General features: G+C 36.1%; 2 protein-coding genes and 1 pseudogene across 2 annotated transcripts; 1 reads left to right on the forward strand and 2 right to left on the reverse strand.

Moving 5' to 3' along the window:
- Positions 1–1,460: 1,460 nt before the first annotated feature.
- Positions 1,461–4,580, reverse strand: LOC120136831 (annotated as a pseudogene).
- Positions 4,581–5,668: 1,088 nt separating this feature from the next.
- LOC120136696 (40S ribosomal protein S13-like) lies at positions 5,669–8,587 on the forward strand. Its single transcript, XM_039152657.1, has 5 exons — positions 5,669–5,819; positions 5,937–6,009; positions 7,643–7,781; positions 7,866–8,052; positions 8,356–8,587. Exons 1-5 carry the CDS (start codon positions 5,797–5,799, stop codon positions 8,387–8,389), a joined length of 456 nt encoding a protein of 151 aa, XP_039008588.1. The 5' UTR covers positions 5,669–5,796; the 3' UTR covers positions 8,390–8,587.
- A 363-nt stretch (positions 8,588–8,950) lies between these two features.
- Positions 8,951–10,916, reverse strand: LOC120136680 (UDP-glucuronate 4-epimerase 3-like). The gene has a single exon (XM_039152636.1). It carries the CDS (start codon positions 10,537–10,539, stop codon positions 9,232–9,234), a length of 1,308 nt encoding a protein of 435 aa, XP_039008567.1. The 5' UTR covers positions 10,540–10,916; the 3' UTR covers positions 8,951–9,231.
- Between the last annotated feature and the right edge of the window lie 1,284 nt (positions 10,917–12,200).

A 12,200-nucleotide genomic window follows, 5' to 3' on the forward strand; every position in this document is an offset into this window, starting at 1 on the left:
AATTTGGTTGATTGGACACCATCTTACCTGATCTGCGTTTTACCAGATTCGGGAGTCGATTACAGTCAAGGAAGGATTAACACCCTTGAACTGCCCTTTCTGTATCATTTAATTTGCCGGTTGTCTTAATTGCGAACATTAAAATTTAAATTTAAATTTAGAGATTCGATTATAATCATTTACCTTTTGATCAATTAAAAGTATCCCTAAAAATCACAAATAAAGTAAAAAATAAAACCAACAAAAATAAAGAGTTAGTATTAAGATTAAAATGTAAAAAAAAAGGTAAATAAATAAAAGGGAATGAAAGGGAATTTATAAAAAATAATAATAATAAATTAGAAATAATTAAAATTCACGGATCGAATTAATTCTAGGAATGAGCTGCAAGAGAAAAACATAAACTTAAGGAATTAAATAGCAAAAGAAAAAAAATTAAAGTACTAAAATAGCATAAATAAAAATTAAAGGATTAAAGTAGAACGATCTAATAAATCAATATGAACAAATAAGGTCTTCAACAATCAATTTAAAATAAATACAGGGGCCTAAATTGTAATAAAATCTAATTATATAGGTTAGAGTGCAATAAAACAAAAGATGGTAACTAAATAAAAATAAACATAGATTGAAATATAAGGAATTAAAATAATCGAGGTTAAATAAAAAACTAATAGTGATTAAAATAAATGAAACGAAAGCTACAGGTATAAATCATTAGAAAATATAATATATTGGTGATCGAATTGAAAATAACAAAAATAAAGCGCCTAAAATAAAATAAAATAAAACGTGGAGGTTCGGTGACTAGAATGTAAAAATAAGGTAATATTATAGGGACCTAAACGTAATTAACCGCACAAGTTTGGTGACTAATTTTAAAAAAATGCGATAATAGAGTGGCTTAAACATAAATAATCCAAAAATTTAAGAGACCAACATAAAAGATGACAAGAAATTAAAGGGCCCTATGTGAGGTTAACCCAAAATTAAAATAAAAGCATTTTTTCCTTTCCACAATTATGAACCACTTTCCTTTCCCCCTTTATATCTTCATTATGTGTGATGACATTTTCTTAGCTTTTCTTCCTCCTCTCACAACACTTATCGCCGCTCACGGTGGAGCCATAACTCGCGCCACCTCGGTAAGTCTCTAACCCCTCTTCGCTTTGAAACAAATCCGGTTCTGTTTTCGATTCCCGAAGAATTCTTTTTTTTTTTTTGTATTTTTATTGTTCGTTCCTTGCTAAAAAACCGAGAGGAACTCCCTCTTTTCTCACATTTTCATTCGGCTTTTTATAGTCATTTTCTTGCATAGCTTTTACATAAAAAAAAATAGCAATTTGTAATGTGATCATGCTTTAGATTATACCTCACATGCATCTATAGGCATTAGTAGGAAACAAGCTCTGGGGCAGCGGCACTTTGAATGCAAGTTATTCAAGCTTAGATGAGCTGGGTCACTGGGATGAGGACAAAATTCTGGGGTCTACAGTTAGTTCTCGGATTTCGACTGCACTACTCTTCTGCATGGCAATAACAAAAGGCTTCATAAATTCATTCTGGAAATTGTAATTAGCCAACTCTTCTCGCTCCAAAAATTTCATTGATAGCTGCAGTAAAGAGTCCATCGCGAAGATTGCAATTGAAAGGCTTTCGAAACAGCCAATGGTCAAGAAAAAATCAGGGAGCACAAGCCAGATGCTTGACCATACCAGTCGGATCCGGTTCATGTTGTAGTGCCTGTCAGTAGATCAACAATTTGGAGTCAAGCAACATAGAACAAATTAACTGCATTAAGATTAAGGCAAAGGAAGAAAAGTGGACTGATTCTTACGCGATCTCAGCGATTTTTGTAAGGCTGGAAACCCGAGGGTCGGACGTAGATCGCAACTCCTCCATGGACACCTTGCAAAGAGCCTTCACAAAGTCTATGATTGCCTCGCTATTCAATTTTTGACTACGTGTGAATATACGATTCATTTCAGCGCTTCCAACTTGTTCCAACATGTTGAGATTGGAGACTAAATTGTTCATCGCTTCAGATGTGAGAGTCCAACTTGTACCTCCGATACCAGCACAGTCATACGAGCCCCTCGTCACTGCAGAAGAAGCATACCGAATTCGTCCGAATCCTACTTTAAAACAGGAAGGACGGCGGACTTAGCTTGCTTAGAGTTTTCTGATTCATTCTGAGAGAAGGCAAAGAAAGTGGCATCCAGAGGAGCACCCTCTTGCAAGAGATGCAAATGCTCAAACCGTGACACGCATGTCAAAATATGCTCCCAGGCTTCTTGTAAATAATCTTCATCTTCATCTGCAATTGTAACTATTGCCCATTAACAATATACAAGGAAAATTGTGTGTTAGGTCCACAAGCAAAAGTAAATTTTCGCAGAGTTCAAATAACGGGTCTCACTAACAAGATATTCACCGTAGAAGCACAATACTAACCTTGATTGCATCGATATTTTTCTGCTTTATATCTGCAGGAGAGTGAAGTGATGTATATTTAGCTAATGAAGTCGTAAATGCGCTCTACGAGTCTTCATGGACATCACAATAGTGACATGTATTGCACGGCGGAAGCCTTCAATACACAAAGCTGTCACTACTTCATCATTGCTTTGGTCTAGAGGCACACTGAAGGCAGCCAACATAGGAGCCCAGCATGCCTCAACCATGAATCTCAGAATCACCACATCTGTGGCTGCATAATAAACTGACCTACAAAATGACAGTACAATGGAAATCAAAAACAAAGTTTCTATTTCAAATGTTAAATGCCACCATAACAAGATTTAAGGGGGAAAAAGAACTAGTAAGATGGTTCAGTGATATACAGTCAAACAGGAACCTCTCCATAGTAGAGCAGCAACATAAAAGCTCAAAAGCCGGTCTTACTCGGATTTGCGAGCTTTCTCTTTAAATTGTTCTTGCATGTGCCTGATAAGATCGTCACTGGTCTCCATACGCCGGTCTTCATCGTACTTGCGTATAACAAGATTCAAGATATTGTCCAGACCTAAACTTCTGTTGGAGTTCACTGACTGTTTCTGTTGCACAGAAAAATCATCGTCTTTCATTTTGATCTCATTTCTTGAGATCCGTTCAAATAATGATCTTAAGTACTCTTCTGGCAAATCTTTTCCATCATCTATGCCACGATTATGAAATCATCAGCTGACATCTGCACATTTCAATTTAGGGAAAGGGGAGAACATCAATTTTTAAGCACTAAATGGAAACAAGATCGGATAGAGAATGTATATGCACCTTGTTCTTAACCATAGGGTTATGGGCATCAGTATTGAGCATTATGACGGAGTAAGCAAGGACATATGCTGTATCGGCACTGATGAAAGCCTTTGGGTTACATTTGCAATAACGCTCAGCAAACTTTTCCATGATTCGATCAATCTTTTGTGCCTCACTTGGCAATCTGAAACCTTGCAAAAAGGCTCGGATTGCCTCATTAAACTCCATGTCTTGAAAGTCAAAGGAGTCAACATAGGAGCCAAGATCACAACAACTAAGAAGGGAACTTACCTATATTTCGAGGCACTTAAGATCTATGCTAATCGGACTGAGTTTTTTCATCTATCTAAAGGATCTTCGGAGGATCATACTATGTTAATCAAATTCGAGCTTTTTCCAAGTTAGTTGAACTCGAGAAGGGAAAAAGAAGTGCGAATATTTTCCATGTTATTCGAACTCGAGAAGGAAACAGAAGGGAGCAATAAATTAATAGCAGACTTGGTTTTGACATTGAAACATAGCAGTATACTAACACCATAGCTCCAGCTATGTTCTTTGAACTCAAGTGTGAGTGTAGGTTACGAGCACATACACAACATGGGATGTCCAAATCCACAGCTTCAGCTTCCACAAGGGGAGTAACAGCATCCTGCAAGACCATGGGCTTGAGATGAAAAAAATGCAAAGTCTTGATGATACGAGACAAAAAAAATAATTGAACTCGAAGCCATACCTGGACAGGCAATAGGAGAGGACTGGAAGATTTCAGTTGGTTATCCAAGAAAGGCATGATGAGCATCGAACCAGACCCTTGGGAACTGTATCCAACCTTCTCATAGGAACCGACGGCATCGTATGCGAACACACAACCCTTTCCTAGTGGTTTAAGATCAAAGCAGAATACCTTCATTATCTAGGCCGCCTAGAACATTAAAAGAAGGAAAGAAGCGCTTGTAATAAAGGGTGTTGGACAGCAGTTGAGCCATTGCAGGGCAGCTCATTTGCTTCTTGTGCTGATGCTGATAAATCTGTATTTTGAGAAGCACCATTATATATATATATATATATATATACACACATGTATAAACATTAGCTGCTGCATATCTTTCAAAGGTGAAACCTTACCAAGTGCCTAGCCGCCAGTTGCTTTTGTAAAGCTTTGACATCGGCTTGAAATCCCGAGGATGCCATAACACATCTATCTGCACTGCAAATGTCAAAGAGACACTAATGAGAAGCTCCCGAAAAGAACGAACAGTGAAGACAAAAATATAGATAAGTAACATCGATCATTAAAGAGCATCATCCCCACACCTTTCCATCACCGTTAACACTAGTCTTAAACATTGAGATGCACCGAAATGAATCGAACCGCTACCAAACATAGGAGGAATGCTTGATGACTTACCAATATATATTTGGGTAAATTACACGTTTGGTGCCTAAACTATTTGGTCATTTTAGTACCTAAACTTTCATTTTTTTTCTAAACCATACCTAAAGTTTTATTTTTGTTTCATTTTAATACCCGTTTAAAATCTAACGTTAAGTTTTTTTTAAATAAATTGAAATTTTAGGTAAAAAACATACCAAAACTGATAGTTCAGATACTAAATGCATTAAGTTTTTAACGACGAGTACTAAAATGAAACAAAAAATCAATGTTAAATATGATTTTGAAAAAAATTGAAAATTTAGGTACTAAAACATACCAAAACTGATAGCTTAGGTACTAAATGTGTAGTTTACCCTTTATATTTTGTTATCTTAACCGGAGATGTAATCAGAAAAGAACAAGTTTGGAATATATGAATAGTCGTTTGATCCTTTTGTAACTTTTAATAGTTAAGGGACTCAACAAAATAATATTTCGTAACTTTTGCTACCAAGGGAATTCAACAAAGTAATATCGTATAGTCAAGAGACCATTTGTGTACTTTACACAAAAATAAATCTAAATTTTTTAAGGTAAATTAAGCAGTTAATACATAAACTATCAATTTTGATCCGATTTAGTACCTAAACTTTCAGTTTTTTCAAAACCATACCTTAGCGTTTAGTTTTTGTTTCATTTTAATACCCAATCAAAAAACTTAGCATTTTTAAAACCTAAACTATTAGTTTTGATCCGTTTTAGTATCTAAACTTTCAAAAAAAATTCAAAACTTAACATTAAATATTGAACGGGTACTAAAACGAAAAAACTAAAAGTTAGGTATAGTTTTGAAAATTTGAAAGTTTAGATACTGAAATGAATTAAAACTGATAGTTTAAATATTAAAACCCTAAATTTTAAATGACTTTATCAAAAATTCACTGGCAAGCTCTGGCCCAATGTGTACGGGAAACAATACTTGAAAACCAGACCACCAATGGTGAAAAAAAGAAGGCCCAAATAAATAACTAGCAGAGAACAAAAGGGATAATAAGAACCCTAATCCCCATCCTCCATTTTGAGTCTAGGGTTTCTCTGCTCATTGCAACAGCAGAAGAAGACGAGTGACCAAAGGAAGCAGCCGAGTTCCAAACACTGTCACCATGGGTCGTATGCACAGCCGAGGGTTCGTATTTCCTCCAAAAAAACTCGATTCATTATCACCTGAAAACAACCTCACGATTTCATCGATCGAATCTCTTCTATCCGCTTTCGTCATTGATTTGAAATTTTTCTCTTGCAGGAAAGGTATTTCAGCGTCCGCTTTGCCTTACAAGAGAACCCCGCCTAGTTGGTTGAAGATCTCTTCTCAAGATGTGAGTCACTACTTGTTTTAACCATATGAGTTTGATTAGTGGTTGAAACGAGCTTGATATTTTTTGTAATTATTCGTAGTTCCATTAATTGAATAATGTTATGTTTGTGAAAATGAAGGCTATGCGGAAAATTTCTCGATGATTACCTTTTGAGTTTGATAGTACGTTCATTCTATGTTTTCTCGGACTCGGCTGTGATATTGGATACTAATAAGTAGGGTGAGTATTCGACGGAGAGTCGAGTTATTTGAGTTTCTGTTAAATTATGCATTTAGTACTTAAATTATTAGTTTTGGTCCGTTTTAATCCCTGAACTTTCAATTTTTTAACAATCAATTTTTGTTTTATTTTAGTATCCATTAAAAACTTAACCTTAATTTTGAAAAAAAAATGAAAGTTTAGTTTCTAAACACCTTAAGTTTTTAAGGGTGGATACAAAAATGAAACAAAACAAATTGTTAGGTATGATTTAAAAAAAAATGAAAGGTTAGGTATTAAAACGAACTAAAACTGATAGTTTAGGTACTAAATTTGTATTTTACCCTAGATTTAATTGTAAAAATGTATGATGTTGTGATATTAATTGATTTCATTTTAAACAATTTTCTATAGCTATATATATGATATTCGTATATATATTTTCATATGCAATATCAAATTTGAGTAACTTGAATTTGAAAACTAATCTACTAATCACTAAAAATTTTGATTTATTTGATTTATTAAGTTTTATTTTATAATTCAAAATTTATTTGAAAATTTTTTCAAGTCAAGTTGAGTTGAAAATTTTGGTTTTTTTCGAGTGTGTTAAACATGGCTATATGGTTTAGTTATGTTTTGTTTTTTTTTTTTTGCATTTTCAAATGTGGAATAAAAGTAGTCCCTGGTTCTTGTTTGATGTACTTTTTGCTCATTAAAACTATTTCTTTTTGAGTAAATTTAACCTGGCTATCTTCGGGTTGTTATGCACTAGTAAATTTAACCTTACTTTTACTAATGAAGTGTTGTGAGATTGTTGTAGTTCATTGATCTTCCTCAAAGGCTTGGACTATTTCATATAATTTGCCATTTGTGATACTCTAATTTTTTGAATTTACATTATAGGATGAATTACATGTTTATTACCTAAATTATAATTTTTGTTCTGTTTTAGTACCTAAACTTTCAATTTTTCAAAATCATACCTAACATGTACTTTTTGTTTCATTTAAGTACCTAATTTTTTAACGGTGGGTACCAAAATGAAGCAGAAAGTAAACATTAGGTATGTTTTGAAAAAATTGAAAGTTTAGGTACTAAAACAGACCAAAAGTGAGTTTAGGTACTAAATGTGTACTTTAGCCTATATTATATTTAATCCGAACCTTCATCTTCCTTGAAATATTCATATGTTCGACACATTTGGCCATGTGTGCGAGGGTATGGCATCCTTCAGATATATACATGGAAAAATCTTGAAAAAATGGTGCATACAACATACCCACATCGATACTTACCCGGAACTCGTAACAGAGGTTTACAGTCATGTGATGGGGAGATGAAAAACCTAATTTTGTTAGTTTATTAAGTCTATATAAAAGATTTGCCATATTTTTTGTTGGCAATATTCATTAAAATTGATTTCATATTTTAGGTTGAGGAGAACATTTGCAAGTTTGCAAAGAAGGGTTTGACCCCATCTCAGATCGGTGTCATCCTCCGAGACTCGCATGGGATTGCTCAGGTTAAGAGTGTTACCGGCGGCAAGATTTTGAGGATACTGAAAGCTCATGGTACACCTTATTGACTTTTTCCGCCGTTGCATTTGCCTTCGTATTTGACGTTAAACATTCAACTTATCGATTTGATTTTGTCAGGCCTTGCTCCTGAGATTCCCGAGGATCTCTACCACCTGATTAAGAAAGCTGTTGCCATCAGAAAGCATCTCGAGCGGAACAGGAAGGACAAGGATTCCAAGTTTAGGTTAATCTTGGTCGAGAGCAGAATTCACCGTCTCGCCCGCTATTACAAGAAGACAAAGAAGCTTCCACCAGTGTGGAAATAGTAAGTTTTTGTATCCCTGCTTCCCGTTGATGTTCTTAACATATTTTGTACTTGATAGTTTAGTTTGTTGGAGCCGGAGCAAGTGTTTGATGCGTGTATCATTCACAAATCTTTATTTTGTACCCATATCCGGTTATGTGCCGGACAGAAGTGTCAGTCATTGTAAATTGGTGTTTAGGCAATGGTTTGGAGTAATGCTCTTTCGGAAAATGTTGTCGACCCCAGCAGTGGTTATTCTAGCATTCTCCTGTCTGAAGATTCTGGTTTTTTACTTGCAATCTTGACATATTTTTCTTCATGCAGTGAATCGACCACCGCCAGCACTCTTGTGGCTTAGAGCTCACAGTTGAACCATCTTCCAGGTGCTTTGGATATGCAGGGCTAAACTTTTGGTATCAATGTGTTTTTAATGAACTAGTTCATTTATGTCTGAAATTGAGAATACTTGAGAGGGAAAAGATCATGTTTAGTGTGTCACAATTATCCATCTTTACATTTTTGGTTCAATTTGAAATGCTTTTGGTGTTTTCAATCATACATTGAATTGGCTTTACTTGGAATTAAGGGTGTATCGCGTCGAACTGAATGTTTAAAAAAGTTCGAGCTCAAGCTGGAACTTGCCTGGAACAAACATAACACTCAAACCGTCGAACTGAATGCTTGAAAAAGCTCGAGCTTGAATTTGAACTCGCCTCGAACAAACGTAACACAAACAATCCCACTGAATGCTTAAGAAAGCTCGAGCTCGAACTTGGCTCGAACAAACATATGACACGAATCGTAACATATTTCTTATTAAGTTCAACAAATCGAACAAAGTTACTTATCTGCTAGAGAAAGAAGATATAATTTATGTGCTATTTTTATTGAAATTGCATAACAATGATACAGGTCCATCAATCAGCATATGGTCTTGTTTTCTCCAAGGCCAGAAACTACAACAATTACATTCCAGGGGGAAAGGCAAAAGATCGTTCAATTATTCTTTTGATACAGTGTTTACCGGGATGGCAAACAATGCCCACTGATTAAAAAACTTCAAAGCAGGACAATAATGTACCTCCTTATACAACAATCTTTATAGATAATGTCGAATATCGATAATTAAGCAAATTATTACGTATAATAATGAACAATAATTCAGAGGATTCGATCCTACCGCGATACGGAGGACGAGAGTTATTCGGCAGCTTTCTTCCCGTCGGAATAGAAACCGAGATACCACCTCACGAACTTCTTCAACCCGGCATGCAAATCGGTCGTGGGCTTATATCCGAGCTCCCTTTGAGCCAAGCTAATATTGGCGTGCGTAAACTGAACATCCCCGTTCAGTGGCAACTTCATGAAGTTCCTCTTTACCTTAACCTTCAAAAGCCTCTCGAGAATACTCACGAGCTCCGTAACAGGCACCGGCGAAGTATTCCCCAAATTGTATACTCTCAATTGAGCCGGACCCTTTTTCTTCCCTCCGCTACCGGTACTCTTCTTGGCAGTATCCAATGCAGCTAGACACCCTTTAACAATATCATCAATGTAGGTGAAATCCCGAGCCACCGTGCCGTGATTAGCCGCCTTGAATATCGGTATCGACTTCCCTTTCAAAATGTCCCTAGTGAAGAAGAAATACGCCATATCCGGCCTTCCCCAAGGACCATAAACCGTGAAGAACCTCAAACCAGTTAAAGAAAGTCCATATATATGATTATAACTGTGAGCAATCTCTTCACCAGCTTTCTTAGTAGCAGCATACAAACTAGCAGGCTGATCAGTCCGATCTCTTTCGGAGAATGGAACTTTGCTATTAAGTCCGTAAACCGAACTCGAAGACGCCCACACGATCGCCGGCTGCGGATTCGCCGACTTGCAAACTTCGAGCAAATTAACGAAACCAGCAATATTGCTATGCACATAAGAGCCAGGGTTTTCCATGGCGTACCTGACGCCGGCTTGAGCAGCCAAATGCATAACGTGGGTGAAGGCGACGACCTCGAAAAGCTTCCTTAATAGAGCCGAATCATTGATATCTCCTTCAACGATGAAAACCCCACTGCGCTCCAAAAGCGCTTGCCGTGCTCGTTTCAACGAAGGATCGTAATAGTCGTTGAAATTATCGAGTCCAAGAACGCCGTCGCCTCGCTTTTTCAAGGCGGCCGAGACGTGGGTACCGACGAAACCGGCGGCTCCGGTGACCAAAACAGAGAACCCGTTATGAGAACGGACTCGGGCGGATGAACGCACCCGTTTTTCCCAAACGGGTCCTCCCCAATTGTAAGTACGGAGAGAGCGACGAGAAGGGTCTTGAGCGATCGGATTCGACGACGGAGATCGGAAGAAGAATATGAAAATCACGCCGGTGAAGATTAATGACCAGAAACAGAACTTCGCTAGTGAAGATTGCCAATGCCACCGCATTCTGCCGTGGATGAACGGCGATTTCTCCATCTTGAATTTCCCCGGCGTTGACGGAATATCATCAAGATGAGACATTGTACCAGGCTTTGAAGAAATGGGTATGAATGATTTGTGGGTTTTGAAGAAATGGGTATTCAAGATTTGGGGAATACTCCGCTTTAACGGCGGCGTTGACGGTGGTTGACACGGTGGAAGAAAGGGAAAAGCAAGCTCTTTTAATGCTACTACTTCTTAACCATATTCTGATGGAAAAAAATAGGGGAAAATCTTTGGTTTTTCAATAGATCAAAAGGATCTGATATGGCTGCTAGAATTGATTCATGGGAGTCAATGAAGAATCAAGCAACTGGAATTTAAATAAATGGGGTACTTTGATTTGGTAAAAACATAGGAATTTACAGTTTTTCCCCCTTTTTTTCCCAAAATTTTTGTTCTTCGTTTTCTCGCAGCGAGAAAACGAACGAAAGAAACAAAGAAACAGAGAGAAATAGTGAAAATCAATGAGCGTTTTCTGTTCTTTTGCTATAATTTGATTGATTTGAGCTTTGGGCCAATGTTTAATTAGGGATTTTTACAAAATTCATATTATAGTGTTTTATTTATAGATAATTGATTTTGAATGGTAAACCCTTAAATTTGGGTTGTTATTCGGTTTTGGATTTGTTGTTGATGGTCTGTGATAGAGTTGTATAAAAATAACTTCGTATTATTTATATTAAATATATAAAAGGTGTTTAATTTATGTTCGGTTTTTCAGTTTAATGTCTAACGTTATTTTGTTTCAGTTTGGTACCTAATTTTTTATTCCGTTACTCATTTATGTTCCCAGACTGTCAACGGCGTTAATTTTCTCATTCAGTGACACGTGTCACAACATGATAGTTTTAAAATTTTATTTAAAATTGAAAAATTAAAATTATATATATATATATATATATATATATATATATAGAAAACGCAAATTTTGAAATAAATCCAAATCTTTGAAAACTTTTATTTCAACCCCTAAACCCACGCCGACCGCAGTCTTTTGCAGTCGACGAAGCTCCACAAGACCTCCCCTCCCCCTCGACGACCAAAACCACCATGAAATCGTGACCGATCGATGACGAATCAACTTTTTATACCCCGCGAACCCTAGGATGAAAATCATGATCCCACACGATTCCGACAGTTGATCGACCGTCGATCGATCACGATTTTATGGGGGTTTTGGTTGTCGAGGGGAAGGAAGGTCGGGTGGAACTTCGTCGACGACAAAAGGCAACAGTCGGTGTGAGTTTAGAGATTGAAATGAAGGTTTTAAAGTTTTGGGTTTATTTCAAAATTTGTGTTTTCCTTTTAATATATATATATATAATTTAATTTTTTTAATTTTAAATAAATTTTTAAAAATCAGCAGGTTGTGACATGTGTCACTTAACGACCAAATTTAACGGTCTGTCACGTCTTAACTCATTTTGAGTAACAGAATGAAACGTTGGGCACCAAACTGGAACGAAATAAACGTTAAACACTAAACTGGAAAAATAGGAATAGATTGGATACTTTTTGTATATTTATTTTAGGTAAAATTTACTCATGATCACTTAATTACAAGAGGATTATAATTTAACAGTTATTTTTTTAATTTTATCAATCAAACTACTTAATTATGAGAGGATTATAATATGACCATTAATCTTTTAATTTTGTTAATCATATTACTTAATTATTTAAACGATACTAATCAAGGT

The sequence above is a fragment of the Hibiscus syriacus genome, unplaced genomic scaffold, assembly GCF_006381635.1.
Source record: "Hibiscus syriacus cultivar Baekdansim isolate YM2019G1 unplaced genomic scaffold, ASM638163v2 tig00110637_pilon, whole genome shotgun sequence".
Lineage (NCBI taxonomy): Eukaryota > Viridiplantae > Streptophyta > Magnoliopsida > Malvales > Malvaceae > Hibiscus > Hibiscus syriacus.